The sequence below is a fragment of the Magallana gigas genome, chromosome 6 (genome assembly GCF_963853765.1).
Source record: "Magallana gigas chromosome 6, xbMagGiga1.1, whole genome shotgun sequence".
Classification (NCBI taxonomy): Eukaryota; Metazoa; Mollusca; class Bivalvia; order Ostreida; family Ostreidae; genus Magallana; species Magallana gigas.
In genome coordinates, this window is record NC_088858.1 from 50,423,874 (window position 1) to 50,450,945 (window position 27,072).

At 35.3% G+C, this 27,072-nt stretch overlaps 1 protein-coding gene and 2 long non-coding RNA genes across 4 annotated transcripts; 2 read left to right on the forward strand and 1 right to left on the reverse strand.

Annotated features, from left to right (window-relative positions):
* Positions 1-1,768: 1,768 nt before the first annotated feature.
* On the reverse strand, positions 1,769-6,393 carry LOC136276587 (uncharacterized). Its single transcript, XR_010715105.1, has 3 exons — positions 5,587-6,393; positions 3,984-4,119; positions 1,769-2,660 (listed from the first exon to the last, which is right to left on the reverse strand). It is a non-coding gene; the product is annotated as an uncharacterized lncRNA (long non-coding RNA).
* Positions 6,394-9,332: 2,939 nt separating this feature from the next.
* LOC136276267 (uncharacterized) lies at positions 9,333-16,580 on the forward strand. Its single transcript, XR_010714732.1, has 2 exons — positions 9,333-10,502; positions 15,661-16,580. It is a non-coding gene; the product is annotated as an uncharacterized lncRNA (long non-coding RNA).
* Positions 16,581-20,345: 3,765 nt separating this feature from the next.
* On the forward strand, positions 20,346-26,662 carry LOC105327495 (arrestin domain-containing protein 17). Of its 2 annotated transcripts, XR_002199522.3 has the most exons (8): positions 20,346-20,960; positions 23,115-23,249; positions 23,579-23,823; positions 24,010-24,198; positions 24,555-24,731; positions 25,095-25,197; positions 25,279-26,118; positions 26,259-26,662. XR_002199522.3 is itself a non-coding variant. In XM_011428003.4 (7 exons), the coding sequence occupies exons 1-7, from the start codon at positions 20,846-20,848 to the stop codon at positions 25,563-25,565; spliced, it is 1,251 nt and encodes a 416-aa protein (XP_011426305.2). In that variant the 5' UTR covers positions 20,346-20,845; the 3' UTR covers positions 25,566-26,662. The 2 variants fall into 2 exon arrangements, 1 of the variants encoding a protein (XP_011426305.2); XM_011428003.4 differs by having other exon boundaries at positions 25,279-26,662.
* Positions 26,663-27,072: the final 410 nt, after the last annotated feature.

A 27,072-nucleotide genomic window follows, 5' to 3' on the forward strand; every position in this document is an offset into this window, starting at 1 on the left:
ATGCCTTATCGGCTCTACAGAGAATCTTTCAGTGCCTGCATTAGCTCTACAGAGAGTGGTCCAATGCCTCCATTGGCTCTACAGAGGGTGGTCCAATGCCTGGCTTTTAAGAGAATGGTCCAGTGCCTGCATTGGCTCTACAGAGGGTGGTCCAATGCCTGTCTCTAAAGAGAGGTGTCCAATGCCTGGCTCTATACAGAGGTGTCCAATGCCTGCATTAGCTCTACAGAGGGTGGTCCAATGCCTTGTTCTACAGAGAGTGGTCCAATGCCTGGCTCTATACAGAGGTGTGCAATGCCTGCATTAGCTCTACAGAGGGGGGGGGGGGGGTCCAATGCCTGGCTCTATAGAAAGGTGTACAATGCCTGCATTGGTTCTACAGAGAGTGGTCAAATGCCTGCATTGGCGCTACAGAGAGTCAACATACTTTTTAAATTAGTTGACTCAACGTCTAACATAGTTAGGTCAACAAAGAAGAGTGATATGGGAGAAAAAATCTGGTTGATCTGAGAACTAAAATAAATGAAGAATTCAGACGCAGTCAAACACAAAGATATATGGAACAAATTTAGCCGACACTATGAACAAAAATCAAAAGTTCGTTACTAGAAAGAAATGTTCTAAATTCAACATTTACCATGTTGAAATATTTAACCACAAAAAGCGTTGTTATAAAGTGCAAAATAAATAATGGAAAGGACAATATCTCTCCGAGGTCTATCCCAAATCTAAGTGGAATTGTCATGTTGGCTATATGCATTTCATTAATTTCGCACTCTCTCTAATACATGAAAAAGTATCAAGATATTATAAAGAAAAAGTTGTTTTCAATTCGTGAAGTATTTTGATAATCTTAACAGCTTATATAGAAACAAATTAAATACCCAATCTGGGTAAGTTGTAGACAAATTCCCTCTTAATGTCAACACATGCAATTCCACAGAATATGAATTGGTTCCAACCTGTCTTCCTAATATGGATCAAACAGCCCAGGCGAAACAAGAGGAAAGCAGCCAATGTGACAGCATTCTGGGTTTTCTTTTCTGTCAACACAATCTATCATTCATTTGTCAAACCTTATTTGATTAACACAGGTTGACCAACGGTTATTTGGTAAGGGCAAGGTCACTGACAGGAAAAGTGAAAAATGTGTCTGGTTTATATCTTTTAATGTAGAATCAATCGAAGTTCCTATCTCACAAAGATTGCTTATGACGTGAAGGTGTGTCCTGACCTTGACCCAAGGTAATTTGGGCAAGTTCAAGGTCATTTTTTTTAATAAAAGTGTTTAATTCCTGCCTATGTATTGTTTTGTATTAATGGAACTGATTAGAAGGTAAGATTTGACACAAAGCTTGTTTGTGTCAGGTCACATAAAATTAGTTATTAGATTATTATCTCCGTCCCTCTGAATATGACCTGCTCTAATACATTTTATCTTTTTTTTAAATTGTGTTGAGAACAAAAATCGGAAAAAAATATCGGTATATCAAAAATTCAAAACATATAATGGCTGCTTGGCATGAGAATTATCGCAATTTTGATATTAGTCATGATTGTTATCATAAGGATGCAAATGTCTTCATGCATTAACAGTTAAGTTGAAATAAAATGGAATTTAAAAAAAAAATAGCTTTGTGTGCTCATATTAGCATTAACATATTTAAAAAATAAAATAGAGCTGTTGATATCAATAGAATATGGACGGTTAGATAGATCTCATCCATCATTTTCTATTATAGACAAATAATTGAGTAATTGAGGGGGGGGGGGTATCATTTGTGAGCTTGCTCACACTAATTCTAGTTGTGGTTAATCTAATTTGCTCAAAATAAACTTCTCATGACGATCGGGTTGGACGCTGGATCATTTTCTAAAATTGACTGCATTTCTCTTTTTCTTTCGCTTTGGTCGTCATTTGCTGGTCTTTTTGGATTCCATTAAGAAGTGGTGGTAGCATCTCTTAATTAAGAGAATAACACTTTTCTCTGCACTGAGTTGCTGATGGTTGATAACATGTTGCCTGTTTAATTTGATCTGCAACCGTTAGCCACACTCTTTTGGATGATGCAAAATCACTGTTTTCTTTCTCTTATCAATCGATACAAGTTTACGCGTGGCTGACATTTTCCAATCAAACCTTTTATCAACGTGATTCTCATCCTCATCAGCTTCATCTTGATAGGTTGCTGTATCTTGATAGGTTGCTGTAGCTTGATTTGATGCTGTATCTTGATTTGATGCTGTAACTTGATATGATGCTGTTGCTTGATTGGATGCTGTAACTTGATATGATGCTGCAGCTTAATTAGATGCTGTAGCTTGATATGATTCTGTAGCTTGATTGGATGCTGCAGATGCTGTAGCTTGATTTGATGCTGTAGCTTGATTTGATGCTGTAGCTTGATTTGATGCTGTAACTTGATTTGATGCTGTAGCTTGATTTGATGCTGTATCTTGATTGGTTGCTGTAGCTTGATAGAATGCTGTAGCTTGATTGGATGCTGTGGCTTGATTGGTTGCTGCAAATGTGTCCGTTTCCAATGTTGAAGTTATGCTATGGACTACCACATGGCCATCAACAATATCTATGTAAATTGGATCATTTGGAGGATCTGGTGGAAGTAGTGTGACCAATGTTTTTGAGAACTTTTCAATATCTGAAAATAAAACATGTTTGTCTTATATGACATTTTAATAAATTGCAACTAATTCTTCAAATTAATTACTGGAGATGAAATATAGTAATTTTTTAAAGTCACAATTATCACAATAACCTCATTTATTTAATTTGTAAGGGAAATTAAATTAATTAAATTAAACTGGATATAACAAATGATATCACCGGTATATACAAAAATGTATTATATCCAGACTGGGTGAAAATTGTACTACGGTTACATTTTTATTGAAAGTTTAAGGAAAAAAGTTTAAAAATGAAAATTGGCTGCAACGTTTTGAGTTAAACTTTTGATCAGTTTTCGGGTACACGTGACAGTCGCATGTTAACCTTAATTTTCCCGTCGAGCTACAGATCTGCAAAAATAGACAATTAAAAACAAACATCCATTATATGTTTACTAAATGCGACCAGTTCTCGCCGAGTACAATTTCTCGCCAGTACATTGTGACTTCATTTTTAGTATATAATTTTATTGTTGCTACAATGGTGTCACAATGTACTGGAAAAGATACTCGGCGAGAACTGGTCGCACGCCAGAATGCTGCAAATAAGCGTTAAATCAAAACTTACGACTGTGTTATACACATGTATAGGCTATAACAGTACAAGGCAATGTGCAAGCAACATTTTTTATTGTACATGTTAGTTATAATTGTGTGTATACAAAACCTTTAAAGGGACTTGGACACGATTTGAGATCAAAAAAATTATTTTTATTTTTATGTATAAAATGGTTAAGTTTACTGGTGCATTTTAAATGATTGACCAAAATTTTGAATGTTAGAGCCAAGTTACAAGCAAGATACAGAAGTAAGATTTGGTTGTTATGTAAACAAAGCTCGGGTCTTATAGTTGTTTACAAAATATGTAATGTAGAGATTTACCATTTCTTAGACAAATTGACACGTAAAAACAATTTAAACTAACTCAATATCTTCATAAATACTAGTATCAACAAAAGAAAGATACATTTGATGGAAACTTACACCAATACAACACATATGTAAAAAATGATAATATTCGAGCTTTGTTTACAAAACAAAGAATTATGAACTCTGTATCTTGCTTATAACTTGATATTTGACTTTCAAATATTGAGATAGCATCAAAACTTCTATATTTATCAGATTAAACATTGAAAATGGAAAAATAAAATTCGAAAATTTTAGGTCAAATCGTGTCCAAGTCCCATTAAAATATTTGATAAATAGAAGGCAACGCTGTACAGGCAATGTACATACACATAACATGTACTATTGCTATGAATAAAACTATAGAAAAACATGCAATGCATACTTACTGTCAGATATTTTCACAAGACTGCTTTTCACAAGATCGCTAATCGTCAAGAATAAAGGCAAAATTGTCCCCACAAATCCGGGATCCAATAATTTCTTGGTTTGTCATTTACCAACATTTACCGCACTCCGGATCGTCTGCAGAAAAATATACAAATGTAAAGTCTACAAGTTTGTCGAATATATATGGAAACAGTGACGTCACTGATAGAAAAAGGCTAGCTGCAGGTAGAGGCATGCCGTATTCGACGGAATAAATATAAAAAATATATTAGGTAGGTCTATAATCATATTATCTCTAGATAACAACTTTTCTTAGAAAGTATTATTTTTTGGAAAGTTATCGATAAGAAAAACAAAGAATTAAAAGACATTGGTTTTGAGATTTTGATTAATATGAGACATGAGAAAGGACACCCCTTTAAAAATAACTAAATAAAAATTCAAAAGATAAGGTTAACTGTCGTGAAATTGAAATGTGAATAAATTATTTTAAAAAATGTTTCATTTTGCATTGTCGGCAATTTATAGGGAAAAAAGCGTATCAATCTTGTATAAATTGACATTTTTTTAAAAATTCAAGCAATTATTACGGGGTATGAGCATGACGTCCTGAATGTCGGTTCAATACAGACTCACTTTGTGAAATTAGTTGATAAAAAAATTTCCGGAGAGCTATTATGATACAGCTGTACAGTCACATGAGAACATGTACTGTTTACCATAAAGCAATTACTTAATTTTGTAAAATCATCGTATATACAGTATATATTTTAAAATATTTTATGATTTAAACTCTACCAGTTCATATTCGATCAAGTTCATCTGACCAACCCCGTTCCTTACTGTCAGAAATCTTTTTTATAACAGTTCTATACTCTGTCCCGAGTTTTTGCTTCCACCACTTTTTCGTCACATCGGCGACTATTTTTATATGCATGACCCTCTTCCTGTTTGGTCCAGTTTCAATCATACCTCAAAATTTTTTCTAAAGATAATACCGGTAATTTCGATAGAAAAAGTGTCGTTCATTAAAAGCTTAATGCAAGAGTTAAGGTGAATATTTTGTTTATTTTTCATCCATTCCGGCGATTACGGCATGCAAGGCAGTTGGCATATAAGGTCATGTCAAAATTTGACAAATTTGTAGACTTTACATTTGTCATTCTGTATTATGTCAGATGTGCTATTGCCGAGCCTGAAGATAAAAATGCAGATACTACGGATTGAAAGTGTGCAAAGTTGAAGGTTTAATTAAGGTTTTAATTAAGGTTTAATTAACTAATGAAAGCAATAAAGCTGCAAATTGTGCATCATGCGAAGGAACTGAGTCAAATCTTACATGTGTTTATCCCTGAGTTTTATAGGTTACACGATCAGAATTACACATACTCATACCCAGACTCACACACCAACACGATTACGTATTCGGGTTTACAAGTATACATGTCTGGATTTTTGAACACGATTTCCCTGCATACATCCAGAGGCAATTTATGTTCACTGAAGCCATGCCCATTGCTTAAACTTGGCAATTATACATGCATCGAATGAAATAACGATAAGAAGCATGATGGACACGATGCAAGAAAAAAGTACACGTACCTTAGAGGCAACACCACATGAGCTTGAGAAGCGATCAAAGTTGAGGGAGCTATGTGAGACTCGCTGGTCAGCTAGCGGCGATGCTCTTTTTACGTTCCTGAATAGCTTTGACGTGATTGTAGATTCTTTATCCAATCTCATCGACGAAGGATACACGAAAGCCCAATCCCACTTGAACAACATACTTTCGTTTTATTTCATCATTTGTGTGGTTACGGCAGAACACCTCATCCAGAGCACAACACAATTGTCGAAGTTGTTGCAAATGAAATCCTTTGATTTATTGGAAGCAGTTAAGGAGGCTACTGGTGTTATAGGGCTCCTTCAATCCTGATGATACCGTATGGGATGAGTTAGTTATTCATAGTCCACGTAATGCCCAAAGGCACCGATTCAGGGTTAATGTTCCGGCAGAAAATGTTCTCTAGTACTATAAACAAGCTGTATTTTATCCTTTCCTTGACCACTTGGTTGTGGAAATCACTGATCGCCTTCTTGTGCCAAGAATAGATTTCATGCACAGGCGCTGATCCTTTCTAGACTTCAAGAAGTCACAAACAAAAAACAAACTGATATTGCTCAAAAGTACGGTGTTATCTTCCGCACTTTAACCAACTGGATAAAGAAATCAAAAGTTGAAAAATCGGATGGCAGATGAGTGATGTTAAGCCTGATAGCATTTTAACCATCCACGAACATACCAAACCTGTCATCTATAAAGTTTTGCTCATCCCCATTACAATCCACGTTTCCACAGTTTCTGCTGAACGCTCTTTCAGTGTTTTGTAAAATAATGTCATGTTCACGGGTCACTAATGGACAGGAGAGGTTCTCTGGCCTTGCGCTGATGCATGTCCACAATTTTTTCAATTTTGATTACTAAAAAGATTCAATAAGTTCGGGCATTTTATGCTTTAAAGTGTCTTATTTTCGGAAAAGCTCAGGATGGAAAAGGGCTGAATGGTTATGAAATATTTAAAACTGTGATTGTCTCGTTTAAAGATTACAACTGTTTGGCTTAAGCATTGAAAGGTTTTTTTTGGATGTTGTCGGTCCTATAACACACCAAGGTTGTGCAAGAAAATTGAATACTGCGCGTTATAGGTCATTATATACGCTCTTAGTCAAGGACCTGGAACAGCCCTATTAACATGTCATTTAGCTCGCTTCCGCTGCTAAAAATATAGTGCTAAAAATTTTGTCGAGAAAATTTTTTTTTATTAACAAATAGATACGATTATACGTTTATTTTTCATTTGTACATAACAAATTGGTTTTGTAAGTTTGACCGCTTCATTATATAATCTTACAATAATACATGTCTGCAAAACGCGTGATAACGTTTATATTTGTGTTCATGCGCCGTGAAAATACTAACTTAAAGTGTGTATACAGGAACGTTGCAGATTTACAATGCAAACATGAGGGAACATATACACTAAATAGAAATATTCAGAGTTCTGTATATTCATTGTTTAATGCAGGTTTCCTGATTGATTACAAATCAGTGGATACAGACACTATTATAAAAATAGTACCTATATAGCCTATCACGGCCGTAGCACAGAGGAAGCAAATGCCTCACATCTGAAACGACAATCATATTTTTTTTAATTAACAGTCTTTTTTATGGCAGAGTTAAGAGAAACACCGGGCCCCGAAGCAATAAAAGTTAGACAAGCTAACTTTTGATCTCGCTCTCACTTTTCCAATACCGGTTTATATTAGTATTTCTTTTGTAATAGTGAGACTGAGCTCAAAAGTGCGCTTGTTTAACTTTTATGGCCCCAGGGTCTGAACTTGCCAAAATTACAGTTATGAAAAAAATTAAAGTACAGAAAATATATACAAAAATTTGAAGATGACAACATAAGTTTCAATCTTGATCCATATTAAACCCACCGAATCTACCTTAAGGTCGACGACACGATTTATATAGCTTTTTTCAGGAATTTGATTTACTACTACTTTGACAAACTTTATTGCAAAAAAATTAGGATATCTTACCAGGCATTTCTGCAAAATACTAGAGTATGCAATTTTCTATATAATCTTCTTGAAAATACACTTGAATTGCTGATATAAAAATAAATAAATATACAGCACAGCGCAATTCACTATACTGGAACTCTTTCTCGACCGGGGCCAGACTTTGAACTCACGACCTCTAGAACCAACGCTCCTGACAGTGAGCGGCCAGCCCACGGGTCTAACCACTCGGCAATCTAGGCATAGTAAATTTTAAAAGTAATTTTCATTGGAACTCTTTATTACGAGGAGATACAAAAAGATGCTCGAGGAACGTGTGGTCTGACCTTAAACCGCCAGGCTGCTACCTTCCCCATACCTTTAAAGGTGATTCCTAAAAGGCTTCCAAATTGACAAATCTGTTTTCTAAAGAACAGAGCAAGATATTTTATATCAAAGAAAAAGGATTTCCTCTGCAAAGTGTTATCTACCTTTAAACCTGCATTAAGGGTGTTGTTTACTCAGGGTTTGAGTTCTCAAATTCGGATTGTTATAAAGTTCAATATACTGAGTAAAATTTGTTCTAAACAGAGATTTTTTTATGAAATGAATTATTATTGACAATACATTCGATATTTTTACTTTATTATGGAATTAGGCTCAAGCAAAAATTGACTTTTAGCTAAACAGAGGAAATTCGGGGTTATCTATTGTTTTCCGCTAGAATTACTCTTCGTAATTTCTCATTCAAAACGAAGTATATAATCTTATATTGCAAAACATGTACGTTTTACCTCAAATGCAAACGAAGTGCGCTACGGCTGTAAACGCTAGTTTTCGAAAATCATCTTGCGACAGGTACCTGTATCTATTTTTAAGTACTTTTCGTTCAAACATTTTCCTGAGATAAAACTACGAATCGAATTTGTTATGTATAGTTCAATTATTGTCATCAATGACTTTTTTCATATAATCGTACAATTGCTGAAAATCTGAAAATCATAAAAAATATAAGTAATGATTCGTTGAATATTTTAAGGTGATCAATACGGTCGGACGTTATCAAATCTATCATAAAGCCATTCAGACTTTATTAGATTTGATCACTACCGACCGTATTTGATCACCTCATAATACTTAAACAGTGATCCTTTATTCCTTAAATAAAAGCGGGGATAATAGTCAGAAGAGTCTCGGAATAGGACGCAGAGTCCAAAATTAAGCCCATAATGCAAACATGAGACTCCCGGACAGGTTCATCTACGGACTATGGTACGCAAGTGAACGTAAAGGCCTGTCTTGTTAATTATTAACAAACATTCTGAGAGTATATCATAGCAACACACGTCCACTACCGACACCCCCACCCCTAATTTTGAAACAGTTTTACGTGCTAAATACGTCTAAAGAAAATTCGATTTAAAAGGACATGTCTTCATTTTGGGTCAATTTGGGTGCTTTTGGGTAAATAAACGTAGCGGCGAAGCACTAACTCGATCATGATTATGAAAGAGTTTCAAAGATTTCTATAGCAAGTGGATTAAAAGTTACGGAAGTCCAATAGATGAGTGATAATTGCTATTTTGGATGGAGTTTTCCCCCTTCATAATTTGAACACTTATCTAACCCGATAGTAAGAAAAAGTAACATTTCAAAAATAATTACGTAAATATTTGTTGACTAAAAGTAAAAATATTGATACCTTATATGTAGGGCATCAGCATCATGAAGCGACACGGGAAGTATAAAATCAATTGGCCAAACTATTTAAGGAAAAGTAATATAGAATTTTTATATTATTTTTATATTTGACTATATATTCATAGCATTCATTTATGTTAAAGGTCCTATTTCTTATATCTAGTGCAAGGTCAAAAGTTACCTAACTTATACGTCAGTAGTGGAATATTCTTGATCCGTGTTTACAAATTGTGTATTCTAGATAGTCAGCATTAAAAAGATGGTCAACATGTTACTTAATTTTTGATTACATTTAAGTATTGGGACCAAGCACTAGGATTATTAATTGATTCATCAAATATTTCATGTACGTGATCACTGTTTGAATAAAGATAAAAATGTTGAATTTCGATAAAGTTTATTATTATAAGCCAATGCTGATATTGGTGTTATGAAGTAAGAATTTGGAAATTTGGCAAAGGAGTAAACTTTTAATTAAGATTATGAAACAGTGATCACAGGATGACCACATGCGGTCAAGTCACATGGGTACTAAGAAAGTTAACAAGTTGTGGAAACGTCATGGAAACCGGTTCTGGGGTATAAAATGGCCATGCGAGCCCTGACAACCTCAGTTGCGGTTTCTCATTAATAAAATTGTAACGACATACAACTTGTTTTCTTTTAAGGTACGTATGTGTAGTTCAAATCATCTTAGCTTTAGAAATAGTATTTATAAGTAAACGCAACTAAGATGTTATAACTTGGAATTTAAAATGTTATTAATTAATTATTTATTTTCAGGATATTTTGTTAAATTGATTTAATTATTGTTACTTATTAATTTGTTTTATTCTGTTGTTATGAGTTGCGGTTTCTCATTAATAAAATTGTAACGACATACAACTTGTTTTCTTTTAAGGCCAGACAATAGAGGCTGAAATCAAGTACTAAGGTCCATTGCCCTCACAAACCAAGCTTCCCCTCAACTAAAGTCAAAATACAATACAACAATCTGGTGGAGAATCCTTAATCTTCGGAAATGGATCTTAGGAATGGCAAATCTATAAACAATTTCCAGGGAATGTTTCCCGTTAGACCGACGTCGGCTCCAACTACCGCCATCGGGGCAACACCAACGGCGCCACCATCCATCAGGATGCAAAGCCTGCAGAGGGCGAGGAGACTTTTGAGCGACCTGGCTACTCCCTCCTCGGATAGGCAGTCTCCTGATGTGCCGGCACGGCCATCCTTAAGACCAGCTACAAGTAATATTACTTCTGTAACTTCATCTGCAACGCCTCATTCAACTCATTCGGTTAACGTAACTGCATCTTTACCCCCCTATTCACTATCATCCACTCATGCGCCGCCACAGGAGATTCGGCACGCGCCGAATGTTATAAAATTGTCTCCATACCACCAGGCTGAACCCGCTAGTCAATGGTGGTCTCTTTTCATGGCCATGGTGGCATATTTTAATATGTCGGAATCGGCAGCTTTGTCTGCTTTTCCTTTTTATTTAACGGATATCCCTAAGCAGTGGTACTTTCAGCTTAATGATACGATAAAAACTTCTTTAGAAACATTAAAAAATTCTTTTTTGGAAAGATTTCAGAAACAAAAATCGTCCTTTGATTTAAATTTGTTAAATTTAAAACAATATAAAGAGGAAAAAGTAGACGACTACATGGCTCGTGTAACGCGTTTGACCACTGAGTATGATCTTCCCATGCACTTGCTTGTAGGGATCACTATTCAGGGGTTAAAATCCGAATTGAGACAAATCGTAATGCCTCAAAGTCCGGATACTTTAGAAAAAGTTCGAAAACTTGCTCTTGTGGCGGAGCAAACCATAAGTAGTACAGAAACTGCAAATGCTTCGTTTGCAGCTTCTATTCAGCAATTAGAAGACAGATTAATGTCAAGTTTATCTAACAAACTAGAAGCGACCGCGGCTGCAATTTCCAACACAAACAATTCAAATTTTCGTAACCAATCTTTTCAAAATCGTTTTAGCCAAAACACTCAAAGAAATTTTCGTTCGAATTTTTTGCAGCATCCAAATTCAAATTTTAATCAAAATTATTCCAAAAACACATTTGTTAAATGCCAAGGTTGTGGTGGAAATTGCGCGAGCAGGCGAAATTGCCGAGCTCTAGGTAAATTATGTCTCAAGTGTGGCAAGCCAGATCATTTTGCTAGTGTCTGTCGATCGTCGAGACGTGTTAACAGAACCCAATAGGGGTGCGCGCCTATCCCTGGGTACTCCAAGGATGGGCACAAAGGTCAGAAAGCGGTGGTTTTAGGATTAACGATGGCCCTACAATCGCGAAACACAATAGATGTACAAATTGGTATCAGAAAAACGAAAGCACTGGTTGACACGGGTTCTCAAATAACACTTGTCAGTCAATCATTTTTTCAAAAATCAGAGTATGCAAATTCAAAATTATCTCGCCCGGATTATGACGTGATAAAAGGGGTTAGTAACAATACTCTTCCTATTTTGGGTAAGTTATCTCTCCCGATTGAAATGAACCACAAAATTCTTTGGACTTCCGTTCATGTTGTTAGAGGTCTGAATCAATCTTTGATTATTGGCATGGATTTCATGGAAAAGCATAATGTTTCAATACATCTAGGTTCTAAAACTATTCAAATTGCAGAGGCAAACAACTCTTTACCAATTGTGGACAAGCATCATTTTGCTAGAACAGCTCAGAAAATAACCATCCCAGCAAATCATGAAATGTTAGTTCCCGTCAAAATCTCCAGACTAAAATGTAAACAAACTGTTTATTTGGAACCCACTGAAAATATAAATCATATGAACTTATTAGCAGCAAAAACAATCACGCGTATTCAAAATCAACGCGGTGTTTTAAAAATCTGCAATCCGACCGAAGAGGAAATCATGCTTAACAACAACGCTATTGTTGCCTCAGTTGAATGTGTAAACACACATGACATTATTCCTTTTTATTCCCCAGAATGTGTTCAAACTAATGCAATAGAAACACAATTAAACTCAAAAAGTCAGCAAAAAACTCCAATAACCTTTGACTTGAAAAACTCTGAATTAAATGATACTCAAAAGTCGGAACTGCAAAATTTTTTAAGAGATTACAGGGATATCTTTTCAGTGGATTTATCAGAAATGGGGAAATCGATTGGGAGATTTTCACACAAAATAGAGACATACGACGCTCCCCCCATTCGAATGCCTTTTTATCGTCAACCCCCTCATTTACAAAAAGAAATAGATAGACAAGTTCAAGAGCTATTAGAAAATGACATTGTTGAAGAATCAAATAGTGAATATCATTCACCTGTTGTTTTAGTAAAGAAAAAGGATGGAAAATATAGATTCTGTGTAGACTATCGCAAATTAAATAAAATTACAAAACCTTTGTCATTTCCCCTACCCAGACTTGAGTGTGTCTTTGACACTATTGCAGAGGCAGAATCTCAAATATTTTCTACTTTTGATCTGCATTCTGGGTATTGGCAATTACAAATGGATCCGGAAACCAGACATAAAGCAGCGTTCATTACTCAAAATGGAGTTTATGAATGGAAAAGATTAGGTATGGGATTAAAAAACAGCTGTGTTTCATTTCAAATGGCAATGTCACAAATTTTAAGGGGTTTACATTGGAAAAACATGTTGGTTTATGTGGACGACATTTGTGTCTTTTCAAAAGATTTCAATTCTCATTTACAACATCTTAAAGATCTTTTTGGTCGTTTGAGAAATGCAGGTTTAACCTTAAACCCTAAGAAATGTCACTTTGCGGCCAAAGAAGTTAAATTCCTTGGGCATCTTATTTCTAAACAAGGTATTCAAGTTGACCCCAACAAAACAAAAATTATTGATACTTTTCCGATCCCTCAAAAGATAAAAGATATTAGATCATTTTTGGGAATGTGCAATTATTACAGGCGTTTCATTAAAAGTTTTTCAACATTGGTTGAACCCTTAAACAAATTGTTGCGAAAAGACGAAGATTTCATTTGGAACGAAGATTGTCAAATTGCTTTTGAAACTTTAAAAAGAAAATTAACATCTGCCCCAATTCTTGCGTATCCAAATATGAACAAACCTTTCATTTTAACAACTGATGCTTCCAATTCAGCCATTGGTTATATTCTTTCACAAAAAGATAAGGGAAACAGAGAACATGTCATTGCCTATGGTGGTCGATCATTATCTAAACCTGAAAGAAATTGGTCCGCATCTGATGTTGAATGTCTAGCTGTCATTGAAGGTATAAGAGAATACAAGACATACCTTTCAAATAATGAATTCTTGGTCTTCACAGACCACAAACCATTACAATATTTAATGTCACAAAAATCCACAACTGGCAGATTAGCCAGGTGGTCCCTTGAGCTACAAGGGTACAATTTTAAGATAATTCACAAGGAGGGAAAAAGCAATGTAGTAGCAGATGCTCTCAGTAGACGAACGTATGAAAATCAAGATGAAAATGTTACCCATTCTCATAGTATTGAAGTTTTTGAACATGGTGCAACTGTAGAAGTTGAGTTCCACTATGAAAGTAGTGTGCAGGTCACTACTGTGGAACCTGACAATATTGAACCAAACTTGTCTTTAGTACATGAAAACATGGGATCTCTTCAGAAAGAATGCCCTGATTTCAGAGACATATATTTGTATTTAGAGTCAGAAACTCTTCCCGATGTTAGCAAAGAACGCAAAAAGGTCATTGCACAATCAGAGTCATACAGTCTTTGCAATGGTGTGCTTTATCACTGGTTCCAGAGACGAACCAAAAAGGTCAAGGATGATGATAGGTGGATTAAACAATTAGCTTTACCCAAAAAACTTCGTTTAGACGCACTCACAGCTTATCACGACAATAAAGCTGGAGGGGCTCATTTTGGGGTAGAAAAGGTCATGGCAGCTCTTAAACGAAAATATCATTGGCCAAGAATGCATCAAGAAATTTATGATTACATACAATCATGTGAAAGGTGTCAAAGAATCAAAAAGCACAAACATAATGGTCCTCCGCCTCTGACATCTATGCCTATAGATGGTCCATTTGAACGATGGCACATTGATTTTTTGAAACTAAGTAAAACAACTGAGGGTTATCAATACTTGCTTCTGGTTGTAGATTCATTTACAAGATGGATTGAAGCTTTCCCTCTTAAAAATCAAGAAAGCAAAGAGGTTGCAAAAATTTTGTTTGAACAAATTTTTTCAAGATATGGAGCACCACTAAAACTAGTGTCTGATCTAGGGAAACAATTTACATCAAACTTAATATTGTCCCTGTGTGAAATCTTTAATGTAAAAAAACATTTCACTTCAGCTTATCATCCTCAATCAAACAGTTTTTGCGAGAGAAACAATCGAACAATCTTACAAGCGATTCGAGCTTACACTGACAAAGAACAAAACAATTGGCCGAAATTAATTCCTGGAATTCTAATGGCACTAAGAAATTCACCTTGTACTCAATCAACAGACCATTCTCCCTTCTATATGGCTTTTGGTCGTGAAATGAACTTGCCTTTTGATTTGAGTGTAACACCCAAAGACTCGCTGCAAGCAGATGCTAAGGAGCATATCCGCGATATACTCGAAAATTTAAAAATTACGCATGAGATAGCTAATCAAAATATAGCGGAGAAACAAGCGAAATCAAAAGAAAGATATGATGAACGGGCAAAAGAACCTTCCTTCAGATTAAATCAAATGGTTCTATTACAGCAATTTAAAACTCCAGTGGGTAAATCACCAAAGCTCATCGACAAATATGATGGTCCATATTACATATCTGAATTGGGACCAAATTTTACATACAAACTTCGAAGATGTTCAAATCACAAAGAACTGAAATCTTATGTAAACGCGAGCAGATTAAAAGATTACGTGCCAGGTGATGACATCAGAGATCAGCAACCTGAACAGGACATAGGCAGATTATTTAATGAAAATAATGACAATAATCAAAATGTCGTTGAAAATGCAAGGGAAAATTTAAATCCCCCTATAGATAACAATGTTGACAAAATCCAAGATAACACGTATTATCCTGTTGACAAAGTATTAAAGCTCAGAAATCGTACTGGTAAAAGGGAATTCTTTGTAAAATGGGAAGATGGTAGCAAATCTTGGGAACCAGAGGAAAATTTAAGCCAGGAACTTGTACGAGAATACTTCGTTAAACACACTAAACAAGGGAAGAAACGGAAATTTCCAACAACGCTTAAAAAACCATAAATACATGTACATCCAATAAAACATGTGGTGCTATGGGATATCTTTTCAAATAACGTTATTTTTTTATTTGGACGTTTTAATAATAAAAATCGTGGTGCATTATGTGCCTGATCAACACATTTTGACAAAACACCACTAATTTTTTTTTATCTTTGGTCTATTTGTAGAAATTCAATGGCCCACAAAATTATTGTTGATGATGATGTTCTGGGGCGTATTTTCCTCCCGTGTGTCAGTATTGGGAATGGTAATACAAGGGTCTCATCCTCTGACAATACCAGGATCAGTTCATCGGCTTAACTATGGTACAATTTTTAAAAGTGAGAAAAATTTTGTACTAACTAACGAGTATTGGAGACAGACTTATGAAATAGTTCTTCCGAAACTACCCCCACGACCTAATTTAAAATATGATTGTATTACATTACCATCTAAAGCTTGCTCAAGTTTTACAAGATTTTTGCATCAAATAGAAGATTTAGATGCTAGAACAATGCTTGAATTTAAAGACACATACAAGTTTTTAGATGAAAATGTACCATTTATTCGAATTTCAAACAGAAAAAAGAAATCTCTCTTACCATTTGTTGGTGACTTATCAAAATCTTTGTTTGGGACTGCAACAATGGATGATGTAAATATTCTAAAACAACATGTAAACTCTTTGATAAAAAGCAACATTAAAGTCGCTAAATTCATCAAGATGCAATCACATCAATTTTCTTCATTTATGTCGGCTGCAGACAATCGATTTGACAATATCCAGGAGAGTGTAAAAGAAAACTATTTGGTCATAACAAATTTATCACAAATCATAACGGAACAAATTCAAAATTTTCAAAGTGGTCTTCTTCAACTTTCCGAACTTTATAATTCTCATATGGAAACTGCACACACATTGGTAAAACAATACTCGGCTTTCAAACAATCCATTGGTAACTTAATTGATGGTAAACTATCACCTGCACTTATATCCACACCGGTCATCACAAATACCATCCAAGAAGTTTCAAAAATTCTAACAGAAGAATATTCAAATTTTTACTTAACGATTAAAGATCCAGAATATTATTATAAACATGGTCAATTTGTATTTGGACGACATTTCGGAGCAATATATGTAACACTTAAATTTCCACTTTCACATGAAAAACTACCACTGAATCTCTATCAAGTTATATCCATGCCAGTACCTGTCAATGAAACGTCCAATCATGCTACGCAACTGCTTGATTTACCGGACTACCTAGCCATTACATCACACCAACAGTACTATTTACTCTTGGACAAGACTGACTTAGCAACTTGTCACAAGCACCAGCTATATCTTTGCAATTTCAATAAAGCCCTCATGCCGGTCACTCAGAAATCCTGTATTATGAGTTTATTTGCTAATGATAAACAGTCTGTAAATGAAATGTGTAATTTCCGATTTCAACATGATTTACTTAGACCTACGGCTATTGAATTATCAGCAGGGTCTACTTTAGTTTACAACAGTTATCACCTCATTGTAGATTGTCCAAACAATCAAACAATTTTACATGGATGTTCTATGTGTATAATTCAACTACCTTGCAGATGCTCCATAACTACAAAATACTGGTATCTTCCACCCAGGTTAGTCAAGTGTCAAACAGAATCTAAAGTTCAGATATTCCATCCAGTTAATTTAGCATTATTGCAACAGTTCTTTAATGACTCAAAATTACTGGCATTACAAGCTGACACTACGTTTGCTTCTTCTTTAAAAGTACAAATTCCTGGATTTGAAATGTATAAGCATGATTTTCAAAAAAGGCTAGTCGCAGATTCAAAACTTCATTTTAACATGAAAAAAATGACTGATGCTACTAAAAGAAACGAAAAAATTTTCCAATCACTATCAGAACCAATTTTGACTGGAGATATTGAATTAAATACTATCTGGCCGACTACTAATGATGTATTGACTTATATTTCATTCATCATGACAATTTTGGTATCTCTGATTTCAGGATGGTTATTTTTCAAACAGAGAAAACTTTTATTACTTATTTCGCTTTTAAAACAATCCCCTTATGCCAAAGCTGTTGAAAATGAATATGTTTTTCTACAAACTACAACTGAAAACCCTAAACACATTTTAGACGTTATCAAGGATACTTTGAAATGGGATCATGTCTTATTTGCTCTCTCTATTTTTATTCTTGTCACATGTGCTCTAGTGCTTCTTAATATGAATAAGCGGTATCGGTGTGGAACAACAATTATTCTGGAGGTAACTTCAGGTACTAATTGTGCTATCATTCCGCTAATTTCTCTGTCGTTGTGTCCATCCTTGCTTGAGATAAACCCACCCTCTTCAATTTCAAACATGTACATAAAAGATTTCCCATCGAGAATACTGATAACTGATTGGACAGATTTCAAAGTTACAAACAAATTACAATATTCAACTATAGAAATTCCACCCTGTACTAAACTGTCATGGATAAATCGATATCGAGTAAAGAAAGTTATGAAACAACCTTACATGGCATATATCTTGCTGAAACACGGAAACATAACAATGCCTATTCCTTCAATCAGCATCCAAAAGCATCTTGAGTATTACAAATATTAAGACTTCTGTCTTCTAATACTTGCTTAGCACTCTCATTGTCATGTTTGTTTCTTATGTTACTCGCATTTTCTTTTCATTTAAACTGATTGTCAAATATTCTACGGATGATTGCAGACTATACTATAATAATAAGTTATTTATATATAAAAATATATTAGTAGCCAACATAAAGATGTATTAATAAAACTACATAAAATATGTGTTGTTTATATATTGTATATTTACTAACTATGTTATTTTTTTTTTTATATTTTTCATGAATCACTCCGATGATGTTAAATGACGACTCGCCCAAGGTGCTACACCATATTGTACACAATCTAATCAAAACAAAAAGGAGTGCTTTAAGGACTATGTATACAATGACGCTATATTTACCTAAATAGGTAATGGTACTAACACTTGTGAACTGTGCAAATACAAGTGAAACAAAGTGAACTGTGTAACTCCTAGACAACACTGTGTATTTACAAACTGTGATCATGTGACTTTCCACATACCTAACAAACGGTGAACATTATGAACAGTGGTTGGATGTAAACTGTGTACTTATATAACATTTCTAGTGAGATGTTGTAATTTTTATCATTGTTTCGAATGGTGTTTATACACTTATAAATGACAAATCATGTAAAATATGGTTGGCACTCAAACTGTTTTTAAATTTGGAGCACCAAATTTTTACGGGCGAGGAAGTAATTAATATAGAATTTTTATATTATTTTTATATTTGACTATATATTCATAGCATTCATTTATGTTAAAGGTCCTATTTCTTATATCTAGTGCAAGGTCAAAAGTTACCTAACTTATACGTCAGTAGTGGAATATTCTTGATCCGTGTTTACAAATTGTGTATTCTAGATAGTCAGCATTAAAAAGATGGTCAACATGTTACTTAATTTTTGATTACATTTAAGTATTGGGACCAAGCACTAGGATTATTAATTGATTCATCAAATATTTCATGTACGTGATCACTGTTTGAATAAAGATAAAAATGTTGAATTTCGATAAAGTTTATTATTATAAGCCAATGCTGATATTGGTGTTATGAAGTAAGAATTTGGAAATTTGGCAAAGGAGTAAACTTTTAATTAAGATTATGAAACAGTGATCACAGGATGACCACATGCGGTCAAGTCACATGGGTACTAAGAAAGTTAACAAGTTGTGGAAACGTCATGGAAACCGGTTCTGGGGTATAAAATGGCCATGCGAGCCCTGACAACCTCAGTTGCGGTTTCTCATTAATAAAATTGTAACGACATACAACTTGTTTTCTTTTAAGGTACGTATGTGTAGTTCAAATCATCTTAGCTTTAGAAATAGTATTTATAAGTAAACGCAACTAAGATGTTATAACTTGGAATTTAAAATGTTATTAATTAATTATTTATTTTCAGGATATTTTGTTAAATTGATTTAATTATTGTTACTTATTAATTTGTTTTATTCTGTTGTTATGAGTTGCGGTTTCTCATTAATAAAATTGTAACGACATACAACTTGTTTTCTTTTAAGGCCAGACAATAGAGGCTGAAATCAAGTACTAAGGTCCATTGCCCTCACAAACCAAGCTTCCCCTCAACTAAAGTCAAAATACAATACAACAAAAGTCTGGAAAACGAAGAGCTAGTGGTCAGAATGACAGATAAATTGCGATAAAGGCTATTACATCCTCCGGGTTTTACTGGAAGGGGACTTATAACATTCGCTTTTGTATTTACGTACGGTTACGAGTATCGTTCATTGCAAGCTGCAATTTTCGAATGGCTATCTCTAATTTGATTGTCATCTGATGTATTTCAACTTGTTGCTATCAATTTCTGCTATATACTAATATTAAAATTCAGAAAGTCAGACTCTCGAAAAAAACCCAATCGAACGTTTGGTTTTTAGTGTGCTTATTTATCAACAGATATGAAAATAGTCACTCGTCATAATACAGTGAAGAAAATCCAGAGGTATATTCAGATGAACATTATCAAAGCTTAGTGTACGACAGTGTAGAGTCATAAATAGGTTAAATCTGGATAATGCATTGATTACCGATAACCCACCAATGTGTATACCTTTCGTGAGAAAACAGTATTTCATCTAGCCGACGGAGATTCGCGTTTTCATTTACGCTTTGTTCTAACGCGTGCATGTATTACTGTGTTTTCAGTTGTTCCCAATGAACTTATGTCACGACTCGGGAGGACACGCGTATCCGATAGAATAAATCAATAAAATAACAATTGAGGTTCATTCATTTACTCCCCAATCATTGCTTCTATAGTAGAGAGAACTGTCTAGTTCTGCTCTTGAAGAGGGAGAGACCAGCATATGCATTGGATAATTTAGTCGCTGTTGACAAGACCATAAACCTTTATAAGAGAGTCTAATCCCATTAACAGAAGTTTAACATTTCATCAAAGGGCAGAAGTATTGATCGATCAATTCCAATATGGCGCTCGGTGTCTGCTCGTAGCATCAGAGCGAACAAAAATCGAACTGTGCTGAAAAATGTCCTTTTTACAAAGACTGCTGCAGAGGATATTATGGACATAGTTTTTTTTCCGAATTTATCGCATGTGCAGAGGAAAATGAACGCCAAGCACTGATGACATTTTTACAAACAGGCACCCAGCTGGATCGATAAGCCGTGGATGAAGATGTTTCACCATTTTTCTACCAGCTCGGAGTCGGATCACGACAAAAATGACTGATGTAGACACTGACCCGCCAACCTCAACTGGACCATGGCTGTGACGTCGATAGAATTACATCTGGAGGGCACAAGCCCGGTTTATTTCTCGGGACACAGGGTAAAGGGAGCCCTGGTGGTCCACATCGGGGTACCCATCATCATCGCAGGTAAGCCTCGGTCGTCTGCCTTCTCCACACCTTGGCGGCTTTCCCAGCCATTCTTGGGTGTGGTCGAGGGTACATCGTGAAATTCTTTATAATTCATATCTGAAGGCAACAAAAGATGTCGGCTTGTATGGGGAATTGATTGATTTTTATCGTGACAAGTATGGTTAATATAATCATGCAGTCGCTGACAGCGGTTGTTGCAGATGAATTGATGTCGTGCTGGAAATTCACAAGAGTCTCGTCGGACTCGACTTTTTCTTCGATATATGTCTCTCGGCACTAAAAGCATAAAAAAAATTATGTCAAAGATCAATTACATCAACTTGTTTCGTTACTAGCTCGGGAAATCGAACACACAAGGATATAGTAGCTGGTCCCCTATGTGCTATTTTGACAATCATTTACGACCATTAAATAGATTTTTAAGTACGTGTTCTATCCTCTAAGGTGTAATGGTACACTCTTCATCGTACGAGAATCCCTCCAGGGTTTTTTTGGCCCTGTACTAGAATATTGGTGATGCAAATGTTCATCTCATGTTAACAGTTAAATTTGCACTGATGAATATTTCTAATCTCCCAGAAAATCAGAACAAATCAAATTAAGACATGAGCTATGGATTCTGTGTCTGATTGCACCGACAGAGAATCGATGTTTCATGGATAGCAGTAATATCTGCTTGTAAAATTTCAGTTTTATTGTTTTCTCAACCTCTAATACAATGGCGATGTATATATTATGGTGAAATGGTGATGGATTTTATCTCCATAAGAAAGTATCTTGAATCATAATTCAAACATAATGATAAACTTCCGATCCACCCAGTAATTATCATTTCGGCTCATCTATGCACTAAGTCGCTGAGAATTTACATGAAGAAGTACAGGTCTTTGTACTCATTTCGTAAATGAATCCGTTAACAGTCCATTGAAGAATTCAAGTGATTGCTATTCGGTAATACCATGATTGAAATTATTAATTGTTGAGAATGCTCCCTAAATTAGATGAAAATATAACTGTAAGACGGCCCATTTGCATTTACAGACCTTCCAGAAACCATCGACTTGGAAGGTATCAAATATAAGCTTGCATAAAGGCTCCAACAACCATGATTAAATTTACTTTTGTAGTCCCATTCCCGGGGGAAGGGGGGGGGGGTCAAGAAAGTTCATTTAAATAATGCCAAGGTTAAATAATGTAAGACAAGAACTCGTTTTGGCAGTTTGGTTTCTGTACCCAATTATCATATGGCAACTTTCTTTTCTTGTCATAGAGTTATTTACAATCCGACAACGTATTGGGTGTATTTTAACAATAATACCTTATTTTGCTGTGAATATTTCTTATTTTATCAACCAACAAAATTAGCAATAGTCAAATTTAATTATAGTAAGCATATACAGTGGCTTTCGGGTATAACGAGATGCTGGGGACATCATTTTATTTCTCGTCATAATTTACCGCTACTCGTTATATCCGATGTTGGTATTTTCCATGGTGACACTTTTCTATATTTCAAATAACGTTTATAAACAAGTGATAATAAAAAAGAAATTATTTATCGAAACTGTTCAAAATTAACACAAAGGATGTCTATGTAAATGGTCATTTAGCTACAGACAAAAACTGTGTGATGGACAATTGTTTTTGTTATTATTTTTTTATAAGTTTCAATAAGTTCATTTAGTTTTTGTAACATTCTACGTGTAAATGTTGAATCGGAGGTGTTAGTTTTTTGCATAAAGAAAGTTTGTAACGTTGTAATCGCGTTTAACGCATCTTGTGCTGAAATTTCTGGTGTTTCTTGAGTATCTGCCGACGCATCGATCTCTTCCCCACCTTTATCGGTTTCTGCCCCGTCTTCGTCTTCAATTTCACCCCGAATTTTATTAACAATGTCATCGTCCGTCAGCGTCTCTGTCGAAATAACCTGCGAATCCACACAAACATAATCGGAAGGCTCAATGTGATTGTCGGTGTCGCTACTTCTGTAATAAACAATTCATCATTTCCCTTTTAGGTATTCTACTTTTATTTAAAAATTGAAAATATCAAGCCATTGTGGTAACAGATGTTTTTAATTTTCTGGATGCTATATAGAGAAATGTATAATGTTTAATAACTTACTATAAATCAAGTTGCTAATTTTTGCAGGGGTCGAAGTACGATTCCGCGGTGCTGCTCGAGCCAAATGGAGCGAAACAGTCCAACGAGAAACCTATAAAACAGACATTGAACACGAGAAAGAGGAGATATATTTTGATGACAGATTTTGTTTGTGGGGTAAAGGTAAGTAATATTTGTCCTTTCTCTAATTCCAGGGTTGAATTTCAGTTATTTTGTGTTTATATTCTACTAATGTAAAAATGAACGTATTTTAGGGGTGTGCGTAGTATCACCTTAAAATGCGTATTACCTAAACTCTAATTTAGTGTTAATTTTGTTGGATAGCTCATACGTGCTCACATAAAAATGGGGGTCAACTCCCTCAAAATATGTTTCTCTTTATAAAAGAAAAGTATGTTGTGACATGCCCCCTGCTCCTGCCCCACAGCCCCAACCCATACCCCCAACCTGATATTGCGTGGCTGTGATTCCAAACAATTGTATACTTTCAGTGAATGAACAAAGCCGATGGGAGGGCAGGGAAGTACTCCAACGAGGGCGCCACATGTTTCCGTTTCAGTACAAAGTTCCGGAAGGAGTACCGTGCTCGTTTGAAGGACCAGATGCGCATGTGCGGTATACAGTTCAGGGGATCATAATTCGATATAACGGGGAATGTATCAGTACACAGCGGACAATTAATGTACTCAGGGAGTTCGATCCAAGCCGGGAACCCGGGGATTCTTCTGCCAATTCGGTATAAACCTCACAGTGTTAACACCCTTGTATTTAAATTATTAACACCAATCTATAGAACTTAGAGTCAATAATGTAAACGCAATTTATTACAAAGAAAATCTCAAACTGTGATTTAAAAACAATAATGTTGGTGGAAATAATGCACTATCCCAATCAACTGCATTTATATTGTCATTTCTTTAAGACACCACATCCATTAGAGGACCATGCTGAGAAAGCTGTCCACACTGTCTGTTGTAGACCAGGTCACGTGTCTTGTTCTATTACTCTGCCCAAGCGCGCTTATGTTTCCGGAGAGAATCTTCGGACGGAGGTTGTTGTACACAACATGTCGATACGGAAGTCTGGTGCCGTTAGTCTTCAACTAAAACAGGTGATAATTAAATCAATGTTCCGGAACAAGGTCAAATGTATTAAACATAATAATGTTCTCTATTTCGGGCTCTTTTGTTGATTATATCGCTTTTCTTTAGTCTGTATATAAACTGCGATTAACTTAAAATGACAGACATTAAAATTAGTAATAAAAATAGAAAATATAATTATAACATTTCGATGACAATGATTTTTGTTAAAGGTGATAGATTGAGTTGTTAAAGAAATATAATCTTGATTTCGCTTGATTTGAGGTATTGAGAGTTTTTTAAAACATTTTGATGTGTAATTGTATGTACCTTCACACATAATTTTAAGGATCAAGTTCAAAGCATCTTCTTGTCTGTTGTTCAGATCATATCATACGGAGGGGTACACACACGGACCTTGCTTCTGAAGGACCAGAAAATCTGCGAGAGTCTCCGCCCGGGGCAGCACAAGACCTGGCGGGACTACAGCCTCAGGGTCCCCTCCATGTGCCCCTCCCGCCTCCACATGTGTAAGGTGCTAGATGTCCGCTATTGTATTGCGGTAAGTGCCCCTCCCCCTCCACATGTGTAAGGTGCTAGATGTCTGCTATTGTATTGCGGTAAGTGCCCCTCCCCCTCCATATGTGTAAGGTGCTAGATGTCCGCTCTTGCATTGCATGAAGTTACATGTAGCCGAACTTGATAATCGTTGTGTGATTTACTTTTGTTTTTGTTGGATATTAATACCGGTATTTTTTAACGAATCTTCACAATGTCTTTGTAACGAAGTGCGCTCAAATGAATTTAAACTAAAATGTTTAAAAACCTGTTGGGAGCTCTCGACTAGTACATTTTTAAGGATAAGATATGTACCTGCATATAATTTAATGTTTTAATTTACGATGTATATTTATATTGTACACAGGTGGAGGCTAGTTTTGCCGAGGCTGTCCTTTACGCAGCTGTACCAATCATCATTGCCACGGTACCTGACCCTCATCTCGAATTCTCTAAAGTTGCATTCAAAGGTAAATATTTTTTTACAGTCTACATCCTACTAATTTTTCTCAAAATGTGTTTTATGACCTTACTTTTCGTGTTTTCTACAGTCAGTGAACCCCCGCTTATGACTGACAAAACTGTGACCGATTGCATCATATATGGATGTACGAAAGCGGAAACGGAAGAAGAAGATGTAAAACCAAAATACAAATACTTCGAGGACATGAAAGACCCCAGGAGGGAAAGGGACATCGTCATTAAATTACGCCAGAGTCCCGGTATGAGACGAAGAAAAGAAAAAGAAAAACATAAGGCGGAAAGGGAAAGCAAAGAGCAGGCCAAGCATCTAGTGAAGTTAAAGTCAGATGAAATAGTGACGGAATCGCGCGCATAGACATTTTCGATCAAGAACCCAGAGCCGTTTTCCACTGCCAAACAATTGCTTTACTTGCCAAAGACCATTCCTATCGCTTGGCTAGTGATCATTCATTGTCATCCGGGTCACTATACACATTCTCAGGCATGCTGGACGTGCTGTTTTTACAAAGACTGTAAACCATATCTAAAAATAAACCAACCCTATGAACCAAATGTATTATAATAGATAACAAAATACATGTCGACAATTAAATGGAACAGATTACATAGTTTAAAAATTTCCTTTCGGTTTAAGGGAACTGGTAAATTATTGCTGTATCCAACGTCTCCTCTTTGAAATCATTGATTATTCATTGGAGTTTTCACCCTTTCCTGGGGATTATTGATAATCCATTTGTAAATCTTACTTGTTCTGTGCATTGATGGATAATCTATTGGAATATTCAACTTTTCCAGAGAGATTTTGGATTATTAAACACTTTCTGTGAATTTAAGGATTATTGGTGTATCCAACTTTTTTCAGCAGAATCTTGGATCATTCATTGGAGTATTCAGCCATTCATATGAATGTATTGATTTTCCATTGATGTATCCATCGTTTTCAATGAGATTTTGAATCATTCATTGGAGTATTCAACCATTCATATGAATGTTTTGATTATCCATTAATGTATCCAGTGTTTCCAATGATGTTTTTGATCATTCATAGGGGTATTCAACCTTTCCTGATGATTTTTGGATCATCCATTTGCTGTTGATGCAACGAATCTTCAGAGAGCCAACCATTTATAGACTCCACTAAAGGCCCAAGTGTCTTATTGTTGTCCGTGTGCCACCAAGAGAAAGAGACGTTTTGTACACATTTATATCGCTGGCCGATGCAGAGGAATATTTTTGATTCCATTATTTGTGAACCAAGTGATCGTTTTATCTTTTTTGTGTGCCGTTGTTGTCTGCTTTTAATGATGAAACATTCTCCGCGTGATTAAAAAAAAACGATTCCGGAAATTTTGTGACTTCAACGCTACGTCTTTACTTAGTTCCTCAGTCTAAAAATATGAATTGTTTTTGTTGTCAGATACCTTACCATTAAAATAGTACATTTCTACGCCATTACTTAAATGTTTAATTTGACCAGAGAACAAGTAACGTATTAAATTCACATTGAATACTTATCACTGGAATATATAATAAATTACAAAAAAGTAACATATTAAAGGAAAAAGGAATCATTCTGTGGGAATTATAAGGTGATCAATACGGTCAGAGTGGTCAAATCCAGTAAAGCCCATGGGGCTTTAACAGAGATTTTATTACACCCGACCGTATTTGATGACGTCATAATATTCAATACTTATATTTGTATTAATTTCAGCAATTGTACGATTAGATATTAAATAGTCATTGATGAAATGTATTGGACAATCAACACAAAACCGATTTGTAGTGTTATCACAGACAAAGAGACTGGGAAATGCAAATATTTTTTTTTCTTCAGGCCATTACTTAACTGTATAACGGGC